Source organism: Falco biarmicus, chromosome 13 (genome assembly GCF_023638135.1).
Source record: "Falco biarmicus isolate bFalBia1 chromosome 13, bFalBia1.pri, whole genome shotgun sequence".
In the NCBI taxonomy this organism is placed as follows: Eukaryota; Metazoa; Chordata; class Aves; order Falconiformes; family Falconidae; genus Falco; species Falco biarmicus.
In genome coordinates, this window is record NC_079300.1 from 8,277,790 (window position 1) to 8,298,895 (window position 21,106).

At 39.1% G+C, this 21,106-nt stretch overlaps 1 protein-coding gene and 1 long non-coding RNA gene across 12 annotated transcripts in view; one reads left to right on the top strand and one right to left on the bottom strand.

Moving 5' to 3' along the window:
- The window catches only part of TBL1XR1 (TBL1X/Y related 1), a 117,996-nt gene that overhangs the window by 6,669 nt on the left and 90,221 nt on the right, over positions 1 to 21,106 (bottom strand). For 9 of the 10 annotated variants that reach the window (XM_056358360.1, XM_056358357.1, XM_056358364.1 and 6 more), the window contains 13 exons: positions 15,207 to 15,309; positions 12,925 to 13,070; positions 11,254 to 11,473; positions 9,071 to 9,203; positions 8,730 to 8,871; positions 8,366 to 8,429; positions 8,165 to 8,262; positions 6,347 to 6,407; positions 5,011 to 5,132; positions 4,438 to 4,512; positions 1,853 to 1,980; positions 1,510 to 1,675; positions 525 to 626 (listed from right to left, as the gene is read on the bottom strand). In XM_056358360.1, the coding sequence (XP_056214335.1) occupies positions 525 to 626; positions 1,510 to 1,675; positions 1,853 to 1,980; positions 4,438 to 4,512; positions 5,011 to 5,132; positions 6,347 to 6,407; positions 8,165 to 8,262; positions 8,366 to 8,429; positions 8,730 to 8,871; positions 9,071 to 9,203; positions 11,254 to 11,473; positions 12,925 to 13,070; positions 15,207 to 15,264 (1,515 nt within the window). In that variant the 5' untranslated portion in view covers positions 15,265 to 15,309. Of the gene's footprint in view, positions 1 to 524; positions 627 to 1,503; positions 1,676 to 1,852; positions 1,981 to 4,437; positions 4,513 to 5,010; positions 5,133 to 6,346; positions 6,408 to 8,164; positions 8,263 to 8,365; positions 8,430 to 8,729; positions 8,872 to 9,070; positions 9,204 to 11,253; positions 11,474 to 12,924; positions 13,071 to 15,206; positions 15,310 to 21,106 lie in introns of those variants that run through there. The other variant, XM_056358367.1, reaches the window with a different exon arrangement.
- Positions 4,480 to 6,450, top strand: LOC130158051 (uncharacterized). Of its 2 annotated transcripts, XR_008825142.1 has the most exons (3): positions 4,488 to 4,596; positions 4,766 to 4,939; positions 6,313 to 6,450. It is a non-coding gene; the product is annotated as an uncharacterized LOC130158051 (long non-coding RNA). The 2 variants fall into 2 exon arrangements; XR_008825141.1 differs by lacking the exon at positions 4,766 to 4,939 and having other exon boundaries at positions 4,480 to 4,596.

Sequence of the window (21,106 nt, forward strand, 5' to 3'; positions counted from 1 at the left end):
TAGTTAAACATATGATTTTATTCTCTGCTTCTTCTAAGCAAAGCAAGCAGACTGGTATTTATATATAGCTCCTGTCATTTTAAGGAACTTTTCAATTGCAAGCATTCAGATAATTGTACTTTGTTTTGCTGTACTGTACTTTCTGCTGAATGCAGTGCAGAAGGTATTTCACTATTATCACACTTTATAATAATATCACCTACCACCTCTACTAAACATTTTCACTCAAAAAGGGCAAAGAGGCGAAAATGATCTTGTTTCCAGACTACAATGAATTTCCACAGTAAGTCCCAGTAGGGACAGAAAATCTAAATTAGAGGCAACTTCACCTCCTGAGATTTTTGGAGGGTTTAGAACAGTAATGCATTAAGCTAGAACAAAGACTACAGGTGACAAAAATCTACAGGTGAGCTGGCTGTAATTCAAACTTCAGGTACAGAAGGAAATTTTGTCTCCACTGTTAGTCAAAAAAGTTCCAGAAGATGCTTCTTGTTAGAAAGTCAACCAAGTCAAGCAGCACTTACTGAACCATCTGAAGCACTTGCTCCAACTTTGTCTCCTGCTGCATTCCAGCAAACCTCAAAAATCCCTCCTGTTCCCCGATAACTGTGAACTAGGGCACCTGTCTAAAGAGGGACAAAACATGTAATTAAAATAACAAAATGCAAGCAAACAAGTAAAATTTGTGCTTCATGTGAAACTTCCCCACTGCCTTTAAAAGCTGAAATTCTCAGAGGAAATGGTCCAGATCGAGACTGTGAACAACCTCAGCGCTGTGTCAAAGGACATGACAAACACAGTCATCACATCTTGATCTCGTGTTTGACAGGCAAAACTGGTGGTCACTACTACTTCCAATTACTAAAATGAGCCTTTCAAAAATTAATATCCAATTCCCAGTAGCCAGAGTTCACATCTTGCCCAACAACAAGATCCTTTCATTTGCAATCCACCCATTATTTGCCAGAAATACAAGTAATAGTTCACCTCTTAGAAAGTTATATAGAAATATCGTCATCATTGTCTTCTCTCACTTTACATTCTCATTTTTCAGTGAAATTCAATGAAACAGACAGCAGATTTGTATGTCTGCATCCAGCCATCATTTTTCAAAGCAAACTGTTTTACCAGGAGTAAGTTCAGAGTTAACAAAAGCATTTTGAATGCAACATGGTATGGGAGACACTTTGTTGAATGTGTTTCATTGTTGTTGGTTTTTTTCAGTTGTTTTTTTTTGGTTGGTTGGGGTTTGGTGATATTTTTTTGGGGGGTGGGGGCTAACTAAAGAGAATGCAAAGACAATTATTACTTCACCATAGCCAAGCACTCAAAAAGAGAAATTAAAGGGACATCCATTAACAAGTAACCTTAGAACAAAGAGAAAGTGAATCAGCGTATTAGGAATGGCAAAGCTCCTTGTGGCTGAAACATGATGGAACAGCAAAGGTTGGAAGGGTGCTGATGAAAAAGACCAAAACACAAATATCTAAACAGACAGAAGAGCTATACCTGGGTATTCCAAATGTGTACACATTTATCAAAGGAGCCACTGGCCAGGTACCTGCCATCAGGACTGAAAGCTACACTGTACACAGGTTCTTGATGCTTTGTCAGAGTATGAATACAAATTCCTCTGTCTACATCCCATAACCTAACAGTAGAATCAAAGGATGCACTGTCAAAGAAAAAACACAGATTAATTACATCTCAATTTGATGTATTTCTGTTACTAATATAAACACAATATGATAAAGTACCCTACATACTTCAAAACATTCTGGGAACCTTCATATATAAAGAGTGAAGTAAAAATAATGCTTAACAGGCATTTCAAGATAGGATTAAATAGTACCTTGCTAACATAAGATTGGCATTCGGATTATTTGTTCCTGGTCCTGTAGGACTCCATTTGATAGTATAAATTTCTTTGTTGTGTGCTTGCAAATCATGGACACAACTGTCTTGTTTCATACTCCAGATCTATGATAAAAAACGAAGAAAACAAAGACATTTAGCACAATATTGTACTAAAATACACTTTATTTATTTATTCTTTGTCATTTGCAGCCTGGTTGCCACCTTTTAGGCCACTCAGAACATTTGCTATGGCTGCTGGGTTTCTAGAGTAATTATAGAAATATTATTCCAGTACCTTCCATTCTCTGAATTCTAAGTACCTAACGGGATTAATGAGTAATAAAGGTACTACCTATAGAAACCAATCTGCATGTGTTAACTACAAGCCCCTTGAAAAGTGCAGAGATGAGAACAGATGCTAAAATGAGAAGAGCAATATGTATATGTTGATGTCTGAGTTGACAAAATATCACAGTCCTATTTTTAAATGAACTTCTTGCTACACAGACTGAGCGAAATAAAGCGATAGTAGAGAAATCTTCTGTTTTCATACAAAGCCATAGATGTGTGCTACAAAAAACATTATGGCATTTTCCTGGCTTATTAGGATTTGCATTGCCATGGTTTTGTTCAGTATGTCACGCTGTTCCTTAGGACTCCAAGTCCTGCATGATAACCTGCAACAAACAGATTAACTTTCTTCTATTAAAGAGTTTACATTGCTACTACAGAAAGGATTTTGGAAGGCTTTTATACCTTCTCCTAAATGCAAAGTTGATATGGTAGCTGATCATCTGAATGCGCTTTTTTTGAGGTTATCTGTTTCAGTAGTGCTTTTAGCTCACCTTTTGTTAGAAAAACCTAACAAGAGCATGTTTGTTTAAGCCCAACTGTATTTAAGATGCAATTGAGGTGTACATTTAAATGAATGACACTTTTCAGAACTGTTGCCTCACTGAAGGGAAAATCAATTTTCAATGTGCAAACAGAATTTAAATTGTATTTCCACTTTAAATTGATCAGATCAAAATATAGCTTCTCTTCCCAAAACTAGTATAGATGAAAGGAGTCCATATTAGCTGCTCTAGAAAACACCAAGTTGGCATCATAAGAGAACAATAAATACATTAATAAATAAATGAATCACTAGGCATCCTCTATATGCATCAAAACCTGACATTCATTCCTACTGCCATTGAAAAGTAAGTGAACCACAAGCGATTAGTGACACAGACTTAGCTACAAGCAAATGGTCTTCCAGTTAATCCAAAACAAAATGAAAAAATACTTCCCAGGCTGGGCTGAATTCAAAACAGCAACCAAGAAGTTGAATGCCTGAGCCCACAAACCATGACATGTTCCGAGTTACTCACTGAGAGACAGCAGCAACAGCTTGAGCTCTAGATTTGAATTCATTTTACCTGCGTTTCAGCTAAGTATTAAATACCTAGCTTAAGCTGGCTATTGTGACTCCACCCATTGCCAATGCAGAAGAGCTGATGCTCTCAGGGGTTTACTCATCACACTCAGATGCTTAACTTAGGAAAGGATGAATTGCTCCTCAGTGGTGCTAGACATTCCGTTGACTAAAGATGTCTAGACATCTACCTTTAGAGCAAAGGCTTAAATGCTTAAATATTTATATTTAGATAAGGTGATTTCCACTGCGAGAGCCTGACTGTGTGCCAGCAGGGGAGGGAGTATCTGGCTGGTCATTCAGCCATTCCCTGTCTCTGATTAAACAATGGTGAGCTAGATGGAAACAACTGTCCCAAGGGCCACTAGTAGGACAGCACTGTCAACATAAAAGCCCCATATCCTGAAACTCTACCAAACATAGTGCTGTAACACCCACAAAATATAAAGCAGTGTGGGAGTAATGGAAAAGCATCAGTACCATGGAAACAGCACAGGCCTATCAGGCAAGAACAACCTCATTTCTTCTACTGCATCTAACCTGATGGTACTTTTGTATGGATCTCTAGTGTGCCCTGAAGTCATATGTGTAAATTACAGTACCCTCTGCATTCACAGTTTTGCCCCAGTTCTGCAAGAAAGCACGTTGCTATGAATTATGTGGAGGAAAATATTGTAGGTGCAATTGAAAACTGTAGAACAACTCCTGATGAACTGTAAAAACCAGGGAGTACACACACTCTCTTAAGAAACAATATGCCAAAGGTTTAACTAGAAAGAAGGGGGATACAGAAGAACACCAGCAAAGTAGCTAGTCACCCATTCTTGTATGTGTTACACAACATGCATTCCAACTCTTCCTTTTAACCAAAAGCAAACATCAAGTGTGACAGCTTAATGATTAATGACCTGATTCTGTAAACAGCTAAAAGCACCTAATAAATCATGCTCCAAGTCTCAGGGTGGCAGCCTGTAACAAGTTCCCTGGAACAAAGCTTGGCTCTGATTAACAAGGATTTGCTAGGATTGCCTAATCTTGTTATATTAAAAAAGAACTAATATTAGCCGACACGGCAAGTACAGCCATACTGCTGGATTGCCCGAGCTAACAGTGTGCACTCCACAGTCCTCAGAGACAAGAGCCAGTACCAGAACTCCCATTACCTTTAGAGTCATATCATCAGAGCAGGATGCCAGAAGATTACCAGTTGGATCCCATTTGATTGCGTTTACTTCATTCTAAAATTGAACAGTGAGAATAAGTTGGAGTCTTCACTTCCACTACAAATGACAGCTTACGAAAGATAAAGGTGGACAGCAGTGGTGAGTATTTGTGTAATTGTCAGTATTTTAACATTAAATTTTCATTCCTAGCTTTGCCTTTAGTAACAACTCTTTGCTACCTCTTCATCACGTTTCCCCATGCATGCTCTTACACAACACAGGCTGTGCACAGCAAAGTCTTAAAGTTACCCTGTTTCTTCTTCTAAAGCTCAGTTTTGCTATGCGATCCTGGCACTGGTAAAAAAAGCTGCACATGGGAGTGAGAACTGTTCTGACGATGACAAGAGACTGCAGTACCATATGACCTTAACTACAACTACCTGCAGATGTCTGTCTATTGCCTGTTGCCAGAGTCTAACCATTACACGAGTGCTGTATACTGGTAAGCGTACTGGGCCCCCAATCTCTCGTTACTAAAAATATCAGAGCAAACCCCACTTTTCCAGTACTTACTGTGTGACCCTGGAAGGTTTTGATGGGCCTATCTTGTCCTAGTTTACAGACATGAATACACATGTCTGTACTGCAAGAGGCAAATGTGTTGTTACTCTGCCAGTCAACATCTAATGCTGGTGCTAAAAGAAAAAGAAAGATATTTAAAACTATGATATGTATTCTGCAGGAGTTTGAATATTTAGCATGCACCACCTGAGAACAAGTGCCATTAGAACAACAAGAAGCAACCATTAATTTTATAGCAGTTCTGAAGACAACCAAACACTATGAACAATGAGAAATGCAGCCAGAACCAGTCTTGCACAAAAGAAATGAAATTTAATAGAAGACATAAAAATATGGAACATATCTGAAATGAAACAGTTAGACAGAAGAGAGTACAGCAGGACAACAAGCTGTAGTTAAGTCATCTGTAAATAAATCTCAAGAGTCTGCACAAGGAACAGGTTCCCACAACTTAACACATCGTCATGCATGAGCTCATCTCCACTAACAGTCCATGCTTGTGCTGATAGATGGCAGTCAGTGAAAGGTAATGATTTATTTCCTTTCTTAATTCCAGCATTATAAGGTGTGTTAACTTGAAGCTTAATCATGGGCGACATATTCCATTTGATCAAGCCAAGATATTTATTGCAGATAGCACACAGAATTGCTTGGAGTAAATCAAGAACTGATGTTTCTGATTGTTGTCATGCCACTGAAAACGTAGTGCGAACAGAATAAAAAGTGGAAACGAGACACATTTCTTAAAGGCCCTTCAATGACATGTTCGTCATCCTCTCTATTCTATTTTCCAGCTGATTCTGGCAGGCTTGCACAGCATGCAGCCCACAAAGAAATTTGTCTGACCTCCTGAGAGGCTGCACTCTCATCCCAGCTGGCCAGTGAACAGCCTTTCAGCTGGTTTGTGGCCAAACAAATTGGGGACAGCCCAGCAGGCAGCGCAGAACAATGGGATGCGGAGCTGGCATTACTGTAGCAGGAAGATGACAAATGCAGTCCTTAGCTGATAAACACAAATCCTTCGTGGCCCACCCAGTTGATGGGTCTGCCACTGTACTACAGAAAGTCGGTAATATTTGGATTATCTCTTATGACTTTCACAGAACAGCAATAAAATTGTGAGCTATAAAGTTACAGAATCAGAACAATTCTATCTATGTTTACATTCTCAAAATTCTTAAAGACTACAAATATGGGAGTCAGTATCCAAAGACTGACTGTAAGATTTTAAAATGCTGTAAATAATCACCATAAACTTCAGCTTTTTAAATAACATTTTTTTCATCTTTTCAGATGACAATCCTGAATGATCAAAACCAAGACTTACCTGAATGAAAAGGAAACTGCTGCTTGGCTTCACCAGTGTGGGCATCCCAAATAATTGTGGTCTGTATTAAACAGATACGTAAACAATAAACAAACTTACACAAATTGTTGACTTCCCCACAACTACCATCATTCACATGTATCAGACTACCCAGACTACTCCCCATTGCCCAAACCTGCTCCCAATTATATATTCCTAATGTTTTATCCAGTACTAAAGGAAATGGTAGTAGATGTACAGACAAAAGTATAAAACCTTAATATGCTGCAATATTAGAAAGGTTTTTGGGGTCCGGAGGGAAGCAGGGGGGTTATGGGCTTTTTTTTTTAAATAAACAAAATTAAATAGGTTTATCTCCTTAGTCCTATTTATATTCTTGTAATCCACTTCACACACCTATGTTAATTTCAAGTACTTGTATATTCAAATTTTAATTTCAAATACTCATTTGTCCCTAAGGAGATCTTTATATAACCAATTAGTCTCACTTAAGAATCTGAAAGATTTGATTTAAGGGTGTAATTTTGTTCTGAGTTGTTCTCTGCCAATACTTCTGATATCCCTCTGATGAAATAAACCTTTACATGACAAAATTAGTATTTTTATAATCACTTTATTATATGCAAGTATTCCTGACCTACCTCAACGATAAATGAAAATTTTTACACTGAATTCAGTGGAAGCGTGAACTGACCGGACAAATTATTTATGGAAAAGCTGCACAAGGTCAAGCCAATCTTTCTGCTAATGCAGAGTATTTTTTTCAAAGCACAATCTCAACTGCTTTGTCCAAGGAGCTTTATTGATTGAAACAAGGTATCTGTCTCCTCCCGAATATTTTTCTGCAAATTAAAGCTGTACCTCCACAAAGACTTAAAAAGTGGCATAAGGCATCACAGCTGCCAAAAAAAGAAACACATCCTTTCCATGCTTGGAGACATTCACTTTTCCTTCCTTTGTGCCAGCACAAGGATTTATAAAGCTGGGCACTAAAGCTAAGCAGGTTAAGTGTGTGCAGAAAAAAAAATAAAGGAGAAAATACACTACTTTACAGTGACACTGCCAGTTTTAAGTATTGTGGGCCTGTGGTCTTACTAGGCTTGCCATTTGCCAGTCTCATTAAGAGAAAGCATGTGTTTACTTCTGCACCTTGAATCAGTTACGGAGAAAAAACTACACTCTTCTCATTCTTTGAATGTCTATTCTTTGAATTCATCTTAAGTCTACTCTTCATCACCACATGCCCTTCCTACCATTCATAAAATCCCTCACACTAACAACACCTTTGAATTTAAAGACCTGTGAGTCTTTAAGTTTGTTTAGAGATGTGAAATAAAACACAGTTAAACAAGGAGCTCCATGGCCTTACACAACTGGCACCTCCCCAGTCAAATATATTGACTTTTCTTAGGTTCCAGCTCTAACCTTTTTAATCATTCCCAGGCTTGACTGATATCCAAATCAGCCTGAACCTACTCCTCCAGTGTGATTTTTTTCTGAGGCTTTATACAAAGTGCTTTACTACATTTTAGGTGATTTGGTTTTACAAAGGTTTAGTGCTCCAGTGTTCAATGCACTTACTTTCCAACTTACACTAACCTAACTGGGATGAGATCCAGGGACACTGAAACCTAATAAATATCTCAATAAACTACTATAAAATACAAGGAAACATAGTTAGCATAACAAGTTCTTTGTAAGTACATATTTACATCCCATGACTTTAATTTACTTACTTTCTATAGCTTTGCTATTATGCTTTTAATTAGATTACAACGGTGAAGGAAAGAATTTTAATTTTACCAAAGATTATCTCACCTTGTCCACTCCTGCACTTAAAATGAAGTTTCCTTTCTTGTTCCATTTTAACGCAAATATAGGACCTTTATGTTGCCCTAAGGTGCTGGCAAGATTACCTGAAAATTTATATTGATATAAAATACATTAAAAAAAATAAAAAACTATGCTGTGAGCCACAATACAGGAAAATATACTGGAAATTAGAAGTATTTCACTTACCATCTTTAGTCCATATCCTTGCAAAGCCATCGTAAGACCCAGTTGCTAGAAGTGTACCTTCGCTCTGCCAGCAAAAAGGTTATTATTTTTATTTTTTTTTACTGTATAACTCAAAGCTAAAGAGCAAAAAGCAAATTTCAGGTAGAATACATCTGCATAAGATTTATGATATTTATTCCATTGACTACAACTCAGTAAAAAGAAGTCCCTGTAGCACAACACAAGAAATCACAATGCAAGCTAAACCCAGAAATATTTCAGGAGCCACAGCAGAGGAGGCTCGGTTGCTGTCACTTAAATTTGACTATGCAAAATTATAGGTACAGCTTTCTCTGATAGTTTAAGCCTCGCCATTTCTACTTACATTCCAATCCAGTGACGTCACATCTTTGTTGCTGGGTACATCCTGCCCGCCTTCTCGTATACAGTGTCGAAGTACCAGCTGTGTAGAGCCGCTCGTGCTGTTTTCACTGAGGTTCCATATCCGTGCTGTTGAATCTCCAGATCTATGGAACAGTTGATAAGAATGTAACTCCTTCTCCCAATTACTTCCATTTTAAAAAGTATTCCTTTCAAAACAGCAAACATTGCGGCACCTGATGTTGAAGATGCTGGGGCAGCTATTATTTTAACTTGTTACCATCAGCGTACATACGTATGCCAGTGGGCATCAATATTACGTGCATACATAGTTCATGCACATACCCTGAGGCCAAAAGGTCACTAACGGGATTCCAGGCACAGATGAATACTTCGGATTCATGGCCACGCAGCACCACTGCCTTGTTGGGAGGGATTTCAACATCTCCATCTACTTCCATCATATCTGTGTGATTATCTGCATTATGGGAAACAACAGTAGAGAGAGGTGGATTTTAATATTTTGGGACAATACATTGTAACTACTGTATGGCTCACGTTCGTCTGGGATAAGCATAGCAACTAATTCACAGTTTACGTGGATCAAAATTTGACAAAAAGCTGTTATGTTCCCTCATAAATTGGAACTGGAAAAATAAAGTACTATAAACAGATGGGGAGTTGCAAAAATGTGAGAAAGCTCTTAGCCCTTCTAAAGTTCAGCATCCAAATAGATTTAATTTTGAAACTTCAAAATTGGGGCCAAAAGTTAAATTCCTGCTAAGTCAAAAAATAAACGTTGATTTAAAAGTACTCATAGTTTTTCAGGCACAATACTGCACAGGACAATATGTTACTAGTCTATCTTGTGCCTTAAAAATACATCTATGATACATTCCTTTCCAAAAAGACTCTCTTTTCACCAATTGCAGTCAAACAGGTTTTAAACTTACATCTCAGGCATTTTATTTACAAAATGGTTTTAATTAATATAATAACATTTGGTGATAACAGAACTTTTTAAACTGCATCGGCAACTACTGTGGAATTGTGGCAATACATAGCTTTCTGTGTGGAAGCGATACTGAATCCGTACTGTTCTGTAAAAAATACTGGGGGTAATTCAAGTGACAAAACAGTTTTCTTGGCAACTGCCATCAATCATTTTCTATTATTAAAAATAAATTCACACTGAGTGTATATGCAGAACATGAAAAGTTCACCTGCTTCTTTTTTTTTAACTGTGGTTAAACAAACCATTTCCCATCTATTGCTTAATTTAACAGCAAGGGTTTCTGTCACTGTTTGTATGTGTGAGAAAACAGAAGAGGCTATTAGAACATGCAAATTTTTAAGAAAGAGCACCATATAAAACATTGCTTCCATTTAATGAATCAACGCTAGTATAATTTGGCGTTCCAGCCAGTAGGGGTTGCTGATAGATCACATTTAACAGTGGCTGATTTTACACTTACTCTATCTAGTTCACAGTTAACAAGGATATATTTTGAGATTTTTACATGAAAGCATTGAAGTAGAGAGTTTATTTGTTTAATCCAATAATTACATCTCCAGTTTATTTGTCATATATAGTAACACAAAAAACCCCTAGTAAAATCCAGCTGTAAAATGCAAAAATTGTACATGGCTTGATATGAATACTCTCTCAAAAATGTCTTTTATTCAGGTGTTTTTACAGCAAAAGCTGTAACTCCCCCTCTCAACTGTGTAATTCAGACTTCCAGAACAGCATTTTCAAAATGAAATTTTAATGCCTGATCTGAACTTTCCTGTACTAAGCCTGACTGTAAGGTATGTTCCTTTGACCAGCGATAACAAATGAAACTCACTTGTTTCACCAGTCACAACTAAAATGGAACCATTGAATAATCCAAACCTGCACAAAGTTGCATCGAATCATTCTGGATATCAAATCACGAAAACTGATATTGATAGAGGACACAAATTATACAGGATTTGTCTCAGCAACCGTGATGGTCTCAGCATGACAAGGAAGTCTGTCCTACAGAGCACTGGTTACAGCTCCCCAGTTCATGGGGTTAGCAGAACCTGCCAAAAGTAGTTTGCAGAGCTTCACAAGCAATGCTCAGTTTTAACCACCTGTGGATTAGCAGACTCCTCTTCTTATTTCTCGTACAGGGGCCAAAACTGAGAGGAGATGCAATAATTAAAGATTTTTTTGCTTTCTCTTTATGCAAGAGTTCTCAGAGGATGCTGTGAAAAACCTTCAGACGGTAAGAAAGGAGCAGTACTGGAGGTGAGACTGGTCAATGGAATATTGTGAATTAATGAATTCAGAAGTTTGCATTTCTTCCTGCAATTCCAGATATCTAACCTGGAACAGTCAAAGGTGAGACGCGATCTATTAAAAGTATCGCCCGTGACAAACGTGTTCCCTGCAAGCTGAAGGGTTACCAGTACCTCTACACAACCACCTCACTACCTACAAGCTCGTACTATGACAGATGATGAGGAAATAAGTTAAGATCATTTCTGTCTCAACTTACTTGCTATAGTATGTGCTCCGTTCTCTTCTCCATTTGCAGTATTTTCTCCATTTTTCGCTGATCCCTGTTGGTTAGTCGCGGCCGCAGCTGCAGCAGCTGCTGCCTGCTGTTGTGCAAGTTTATCTCTGTAGGCCTGTTGTCTGGTCTGTACCACATCAGGCATTACTGCATCTATCAGTGAGAGAGACTCTATCGGCCTACCATCAAACAAGGTACCATCCTAAATTACAGCAGAGGGAGAAAACAAAAAAAGACAACACCAAGTACAAATTAACATTATGGGCAAAAATTCCACAAAAAACTACAGCACAAGTTTTGGTTTAATATAATAAAACAGTTTACAAATGGTGCTGGAAGTGGTATCTCATCATTGTTGTGGTTAGGATTGGAATTTTAGTCTAAAGTTCAGTGGCCACCATAAATATGCAGAAAAAGCCACCGCAAACCTCTGGCAGTGCTTCTGGAATCAGAAGTTACATGCTTTGAATTTGCTAAATCGTCTGCTAAAGTAAAAAATTCTGTAAGCTATCTATGAATATGATTTCAAACATGAGTGGCTGCAACAAAATCTAATGGTTTGTTTGAAGAGCTGCTAACACTGCAAGTCAGGTCACTGGCTTGTGAAGTTATTCTATCTTATTAGACTAATACTTTCCATAAACATATTATCCGGAGAGTTGACTAGTTTTCTTCCTTTTTTAAACAGTGCTGGCGTGCTTTCAAACAACAAGGAAGAATTTTATCCTGAAATGGACAAGACATAGTTAAAAATACCCTTGTACATATGCTACGGCTTTGTAAGGATCTATTTTTAGGAGCTAGAAGGATTCCTTGCAATAAATATAGGGTCTCCTTCTATTCTAATCACTTGCTTTATTTTTCTGAGGCCTCCTAAGGGAATGGATTTGCTTTACTTGGACTATGAAAACTACACATAAAGAGCAGACATAAGGGAGAATGGAAAGAGCAGAATTAGTGAAAAGAAGTTTCCTTCTGTGATATAACTGACACATACAAAGGCTGCTAACCTTCCAGGCATAAATGAGAATGGAAATTGAGGGTGAGTATCTCCAGCATCAGGCAGGAAGATACATAGCTTTTTGTACTGCTGGAATAACCATTTAAACATCAAATTTAATAGATCCTGCTCAAGATGAATTAGCCAGTAGAGGTGAAAAGCAAACTGGCATATACCTCCATCCTTCCTGCCAGAAACTGAAACCCTTGCTCTATTTGGAAACCTTGCCTTTGGGCTCTCATTACTTCATTATGACAACAAATCACCAAAATGAGAGCTGCATAGATAGTGCTCTCCCACCTCCCTAGTCTACGAAAATAAAAATTAAGAGGTTACTTGTCTCAATGATTATCTTATTGCACTTGTCTGGATTTACTACAACATTATATTAGGGTAAAAACTCTACAGACAACGGACCTTTAAGCAATGAGCCAGAACACCATGCCTGGTGTTGTGTGGCTGCACTGGGCAGAACCCCTACCCAGTTATGTCACTCCATTCTGGTTCCACCACTGGAGTCATGGTGAACACCAGCAGTAAGGAATCTGAAGTAAAAGTAAATAAATAGGATACAAGAAAGTTAAGAAAAAATACTAACATTCAAACTTACTGCAAGCAAGGACATAATGCTCCTGCAGGCAAAGCCTCCTTACCTCATTAATACTGACTTCTGCCTCTACATACTGCAGACCTTTCTGGATGATGGAAATCAAAGCAGCTGGTGGCACCAGAGCACCATTTATATTAGACTGGCTGATATGGCTCTCTATACCAAAGGTAAATGCTGAATGGGAAAACCCTAAAGACAAGGCAAAGACATCAGAATTGATTTATAGATAGACAACGCTACTTGCCATACCACTGTAGGATCTTCTGTTTACAAACCTAAGCAAATTATGCAAACTTACAGCATGCTCATGAACTACAAAAAAAACCTCGTCAACACACCTCTGTTGTTTCCCTCATGTTTCTCGTTTAAATGTATAAAAGAAGAGAAAAACAAAGTTTATATATAAACACACCAAATATTAATTACAGTATCACTGGCAAGACATTCGTGCATGAGTAAATATAAAAACATAAACCATACAATTTGCAATAGCATTTGCATATATTTATATATTCTCAAATGATACATGCATTGTATCATATATAGTATTTAATAAAATATGTATCTCCAAAACACCAAGACTCACTTGTTATTTTTACTCACCTATTTGTTACCCATGAAAGTGAAATGGATCTATATGTAGAACAGAATTCACTTCATGGTACAGTGCTGTCATAGTTGCGTATGTTTTGGCATTCAGAACTACATCAGTATTGTGCACTGATTAAGACTGTTAGCATTAAGACCACACTGTTGCTTGCTATTTATTTGATCACCTTGAAAAGGTGAATTTAACCTAGATAAAAATTGTTGTTTCAGCAAATTAACTTTATTGTCATATAATTTTTTCTTAAAGTACTTCCTCCCCTCTCCCCTGGTAACTAAAAAGCTGCCTGCAAACTTTCAAACGACTATAAAGCCATTATGTAAGTTTGGTTTCTGCGACAAAAGCAATCTGCAACTGGAATAAGAATGTGCAATACTTTTCTGTAAATTCAGGCAGAACAGTAAGTTTCTGCTTTCTTCTGACAAGCACAGACTGAAAAACTCTGCCATCCACCATTGCTTCTGGTGCTTCTTTGTCTGAATTTGAGAAGTCCATGAGCAATCACATAAGCAGTGGGGCAGATATTACATTGGTCAAATGCTTTTTCAAGAAGCTAGACACCACCCCCACATCAGCAATCACTAAAGAAAACTAAGAATCAGTAGATGTTGAAACGGCAATGCAGCACACACATTAAAGCTGATCCCTTACACTGTTACCTTAAGACTGGAGTTTATTTTTGCTTTGATATGCAGACTTCTTTTATGTGTTGCTAAGATCATATTCCCTCCTGCCAGCTGACAATCATCACTTGTTCATTTACTGGGGCATGCCCCAATTTCCAGTCAAATCTACCTGTTCTAAATGTAGGCTGCTTTAAGCATTCAATATCATAGCTGTAGGTAAAAGGTAATGTTGTCTCTTACACAGCTTCAAGAACAAAGCCCCCTGCAGCCACCCCAACATGCAACACAAACTCAAACAGCTGATCCAGCTGGGTTTGGGAAGCTTTACCAATCAACTGTCCAAGGGAACACTACTACATTCCTGCTTGTGCTTTACAGACACAGTCAGTTTGGACAAATATGATGGGAGAAAGGCTTCTTTCCAAGTTTGACCATATTGAACTGCCTTTTGCTCTTACTCTTAAGAAGCAGTAGGCTTTGGCTAGCCTGACATCAAAGGACAAAATCCTTCAAGAAAGTGTCCTGCAGGAAGGGAGGCTTTTGAGAACCCTTGTTCTCAAATAAGGAGTTATTCTTGTAAAAGTATCTGTTCATCTGTATTTAGATTCAAATTATAGAAGTCATATGGTCACACTTGCCACTTCTTCCTTTGAAATACAGCACCACCTTCCCTCCCAGTCACGTTCAGGCAATGAACCGAGCTTGCAGGAGCACCATCACTCCAAGACAGAACAGGAAAAACCAGTATTTTGGTGGTCATCCTTTTTTCTTCTTCAAGTAGCCCCAAAGAAAATGGTGCAAAGTGTCATCATCACCCTGTAGATAAGTGATCTCCAGGAAAAGGCATTTCTAGCAATCAAGTGAGCCCTTGGCTGGTTAACTGCCATCTGAAGAGCCAAATGACTAAGTCTGATTAAAGTTACAGAAGGTAACTTGGCAGGAATTTGTTCTCTTGTTGAGAAGAAACACCAAGAAACAGTTCAGACAGAAGCACACGCCTACTGGCAAAACAATTAAATTTGCTAAAGCCAGTTGCAGGTGAATACCAAATAAATTATGCATTATTTAGCAACCAGAACTGTAAAAACTCACCTGACTCTTGCAAGTATCTATATACCAGGAAGTTAACCTCATCACTGCTTATACTCATCTTTATTCCCAGTTAAACCATGAGGTCACAACAAAGGACACAACCCTGAAAATAAAAAAGTAGGTCAATTCAAAATTTGTGGTACCTAATACGTATTTCTCAACAAATACTATACTTATAAAGTAAGTAGCTCCCTGGCAGTATAGACAATGGTTTTACTTTATAATGAAAATAAGTCTACCGCAGTCATTAAAAAAATCATTTATCTCACCACAACATAAAGGTCAGTAAGTTAAATATTGAAGGGCCGGTTTCTCAAATGATGAAAATTGGTATGGACTGGAGAACTACGCGGCTTAATACAAGTACTAAAAAGGCTTAATTTCACAGGTTTTTAAAGAAAAATCAAGTGAGTTTCATCTAATCGACATTATTGCTCTGAAACACATTTTTCGAGATGTGGATTTCTCTCTACCTGGCTAACAATGACTGAGAACTTGGTTTCACAGTGGTATGCAAGCAAGTTCTCACTTTTACTTTCTAATCTAATTCAATTTTCAGGTACTTCTACTCTAGTAAAAAGGTGCAATATTGGGCTGCAACACTGTATCTGCTCAAAGGAAGTTCAGCTATTTCCACGAAAAATTAGAAAACATCTCAGCCATACATCTAGGCTTTGTAAAAGGAATTCTTGACGTTAGAGGCAAACTTTAAACAGATCATTTTTAGTAACATTTCTCTAGGCTTTCGATCAATGCTTTAAAAATACTGATAGATACATATACACAATTGCCCCTTGATTTTATTAATAGTAAATATTTAGCAAGACAAATAATGTATCAAACTATACATACTTTTGATGACACATTTTGAAAATATGAAGCAACAAGAGTTTTAAAATAAGATGAAGAGACAGAATACAGTATTTTCCCTAACTTCAAGCCTCCTTTTTGAGAGCATTCTCATGACTTCTGAACGTTTGAAAATCCTGATCTTTCCACGACATTTAGCAAACAAGTAAAAACAGCAGCTCCAGAACATAATATGAAATAAAGTCCATCTCCTGTTCCTAATACACACCCAGCACTTTCCATCAGCAGATTTCCAGGTTTTTACCAGCTGCCCACCACCGTCGTTTTCTTCTACAGAACTGGAGTCTAAGAAGACAAGCAACTTTCCTACTGTTTTGACAAAATCTGACTTGGATCTGACATTAAAAGGACTAGAGAACAGATTTTCTTGTTCAGAATAAAAAAGTTGATGCTACGCAGCTACATAGTCAGGCCATTCGCCACTGTTGCTCAAAGTGGGAAAGCAGCGAACGCAGCAGGAAGCAACAGCTACACGGTTATGATCAGCATCATAAGGTTGCCCATACATATTCTTCCTAGGCATCTTTTCCTAGCCAGACTTCTCAAGGAACCATGAGAAAACAACAACTCCCTCATCATCTAAATTTTGCATTTTACTAGGGGGAAGAGCTCTCCAAGGGGTGCCTTCCCTAACCAGTCCCATAATGGTGTAGAGGAAAGACCCAGCTACACTCCTCAAGAAGAGGAGAGGCTACAGGATGAACTTGGACATTGTAAAAAGTGTGTTTGCCCAAAACCACACACGAACCCATGCGAGTCCATGAGCACACAGACATCCCCAAGCCCGCCCCAGCCACACACCCAGCTCATAGCTGGGGTAGGAGGGAGGGCAGCGTGCACTGCCCACTCGGTTTGGAGAGGGCCCAGGAGAAATGGCACCGTCTGAGACCTGCAGGGAGGGCTCAGACCCAGCTGGGGCCAGCAGGACCAGAGTGGGAGAGCTGGGGCTATCTGATATGGGAAACGTGGAGCTGTATGCGATGCTTGACGTGTCCACACCTCGTGCTTTTAGGGCAGCTCAAGCACACCTCATTGCTGAAAGAGGGAAGATGGTTTTATTTTTTTTAAGAAAATAAACAAAAACGGACAGCTACTTAATTCTTCTCATTTGTAAAGGAAAAAATAACTGTTCCAGTACAATAACTTCTAGCTAGTGCAATGCAACTTGTAAAGAAAGGTATATTGATATCAACCCTACCCCAGTCATCCACAGCCCCCAGTGATGCCTGACATACAAGGTCTACCTGCCAAATTACTACATACTTTGAGGGCTCATTTACTGAGCAGTGTGTGTAATGAATGTCATTTTTAGCCGTTTCATGCATTAGCAACTGATTCTTAACACGTGTAGGGCCAAACACTGTTTTTATTCAGCTATGTTTAGTTGTCATACGTGGTGTAAATCATCTTTATTTAGGACTGCTTGTTACAGAGAATAAACTTCTGTAGGAAAAGGTAATTAAATTTAAAAAGACTTGTAAAGAAGCCTTTATACATTACAGACACACATAAATTATAGTATATTTTTCACAGGCCTGTTACTGATTTTTAAAATCTTGCTGCATCATCCAAAAACATTGACCAAAATGCAGAAATCAGTGTCATTTGCCACATACAGAAGACATGCGTTATTAATACAAAGAAGGCTCTCCACTCAAAGCAGAACAGTGGAGATGCCACATAAATTCATCTGTTAAGTAGCTGGATAGCTAAAGAATAAAAGCTAACGTTTTGCCTGTCTTTCAGAAGTGTTATTCACCCTGCCCCAAGTGAAATGAGTATAATTTTTCAAGGCAGGTTCAAAGTGTTCTCCACCAGATGCTTTGGCCAGCAAGCAGTGCCACATGCTGTCCTGCGCGGCTATCAAGAGGTGGCAGTGCAACACCGGCTGCTGCACCGTCACATCCAGGAAAACACAGAGATGTGCTCAATAAATACACAGCTTGCCTGATGAGGACATGAAACTGGAAAGGGTGCAAAAGGTTCCAGGTTTTTACCAAGATACTGCTTTATCCATTTTTTCGGTGCTTATTTCAATTTTCTGAAAACCCATTTCTGTGTTTACCCCAGCACCCCGAAACAACCCTCACCTGGCTCCCGCACAGCCAAGGGGAGCGAGGAGCCCTCAGAACCAGCAACACCAGCCCACCTTCCTCCCCATCACAAAAGCAAACCATCACATGACAGAGAAAATACAGCAGAAGTGCAGATAGGGGAGGATACACTAATTATATCCCTTTGACAAATTTGGAATTGATACCAGGCTTGATGCTGGCTGCCGGGCTCATGCTGCCACCCCTCGAAACCAGGGCCAAAGCCAAACTGCCCCCAGCAAAGGGCTCTGCAGCGTGGCCAGTGCCAGCCCCAGCCCGGCGGCCAGTGCCAGCCCGGCGGCCAGTGCCAGCCCCGCGGCCAGGCCGTGCAGGCGGCTGAAGCAGCAGCTCGGAGGTGCCTGAAGGCCAGTGCACACAGCGGGGAAGCTGCTGCCGTTTCCAGCCCTAGGAACTTGTGCTGCCTCACTCCTCCTTCACAACCGCCTGGGAAGTGACCAGCGGGAATGGCCTCAGAGACACTGCAGCGAGCAGATAATGGCAAAAATGGAGCAGAGGTGGGACAGAAAGGGGACCCACCGGCCCCAAAGCCGGCGGAGATACTGCTCTCAGTGATCAACATGCCATGGCCACCCCCTCACTTCATGGTGAAGTTACAACCTGCCACCGATGTCTGCCAAAGGAAAACAGTAATGGGAAAGAAAAGAAACCTGGTAACCGATGAACCACATGAACTCCATGTTCCCTAATGCCCTAACACGGCCCTAGGGCTTGTCTGGGAGGTGATGGAGAAGACTTCTTAAAAGTGGCATCATGTAAATGAAAGCAGAAACATGAATAGAGGAGGAAAGGCTGAGAAGAAAAAAAAAAAAAAAAAAAAAGGAGGCAAAAAATAATTTATCTTTATGTATGCACCCATTCGCATACACACATACCCCACATACTAACAAATTCACTAATGCTGGTTTATTTCCCCCAAATCCACTATTTCTATGTGCAATCAACTACTTATTTTGGGCATTTAAGAGCTATTAATATGCCTCTTTATTTTAGATGCAGTGATTAAGTAACTGAAAAAGACACAGAAAAATAAGTCAAAAATAAGTAGAAATGACACAAAATTCCTATCAGTCTTAGATTGCTAGCCTAATTTGCAAAGGACCCATTAAAAAGACCTCAAAATATTTGCACCTGGATGTCCCAAATCCATTCTGAAAATGTAACAAGATCCTTGAGGCCCTTTTTTTGTGGCCCTTATAAAAATTCCAAGTCTTCCTCAAAACTTTCTGTGGATTTACAGGGAATGTGGCAAGATACGATGCAGCCACACTATTGTTTTAGCTCCAAGTGTACTTTTAAAGGAAATGTGCTCTTACTTGCCTCTACTTTTGTTTAGCACCATGGAGCAGTCACAGTGCATGTGAAGTGAATTCTTTACCAGTAAAACTAGGATTAAATTAAAACCAAATTAAAAAAAAAAACAACAGGTAAAAAACAGATGCGCATGAGGACTTAGGACCATGCCCAAATCGCTCGTGGTCTTCCAGTCCTTGGGACCACACCTGGATCCATATTCACTGTTTAAAATCAAGTCCCCTTCAGCACGCCTCTTCCCAGGCTCTCAACCCACACACATCCCTGTGATGCTCAGCAGTGCCAGTTCCAATGAAACCGTATTACAGCACAGGTAACCCATCACCCTGTTCTCCCTTGACCATCCGAAACTACCAAGCCACAGGCACAGGTTTTCTACAGGACCCCTTGGTTTATAACACCACTGTTCTATTAGAATCGGCACAGTATCAAGATATCCCAGGTAATTTTCAATGTTGCTATAGAAATTCCCTGAACTTCCAAAATTTATCAGGCGTAAAACATATCAGCCATAAAATAAAACCCAACTGTCTATACAAGTGCTGGCCTCAAGATCTACCTAAGAACTAGCTGTACCACAGGTCAGAAACAGAGATAACACGCACCTGTGCTTCAGACAAACCGACCCACTCATTCCAACTCTGAATCTATGTCAGAACTCCCACAAAAAAATAATTTGGAAAGGGAATGAGGTTTCTTGTCCCAGAGCCAACACACCAACTCTTGACTTAGCTTCCACACAGCAAAAATGTGCCTGTATTTCCGTAACATGCCTACCGTAACTCAGACGCACAGGCTCTCTTCGCAAGGGTTTCTCCACCCCTTGAGGTCCATTCACACATTTCCATACTTTGGGTAAAACTCACAAGTAAAATCCGTTATAACGAGATCAAATTCCACTATCACGAACACTGGATCTGTAGACTAAGGGGTGCCCAACAGTACAAATCTGATTGCATTTCTGACAAATTATTATTCTACTCCGCATGTTTGTGCTAGCTTTGTACTCTTCTTCCAGGTTCATGCCAAACGCTAGAGAACAGATGCCGCCCGATATGGCTCCTGGCCTAATAGTTTTTTTTGGTTGGTTTTCTCTTAAACAAACTTGAACTGGCAGTGAAAGTTTATTCATGAGATTAGCACTTTGTATCTCTTAATCACAGTTTTATAACGTACAGTAGTTCACTACGGTTAGATTTATTGTATCATCAAACAACAGCCTCAGAAAGTAGTATTTCTGCAGTTCTAGGTGGGCTCTAACACACCCTAATTAGGTAGGATAACAGAAAAAACCTGGCAGGCTGCTGTGAATAATAATTCCCCCAAACATACCCATTATTAGTTTGATACCAAATATAATATGTTAAAGGGAACAGCTAATGCTCCGGGTAGCTCTGAAAAAATGCTTAATGTTCAGATATAAACAGACTGCTACATTGATCCATGGAAAACAGAAGGCTGGCTACAGAAAGAATAAATCTCCTACAACAGAAATATTGTCACTAGTCCTTTTATTTTTTCCTCTTTCGTAAGAAATCTAGACAAATATTTTGCCAGCATGTGTGCACATAGACAGTGATACCATTTTGTTTTTAATTGCTGCTT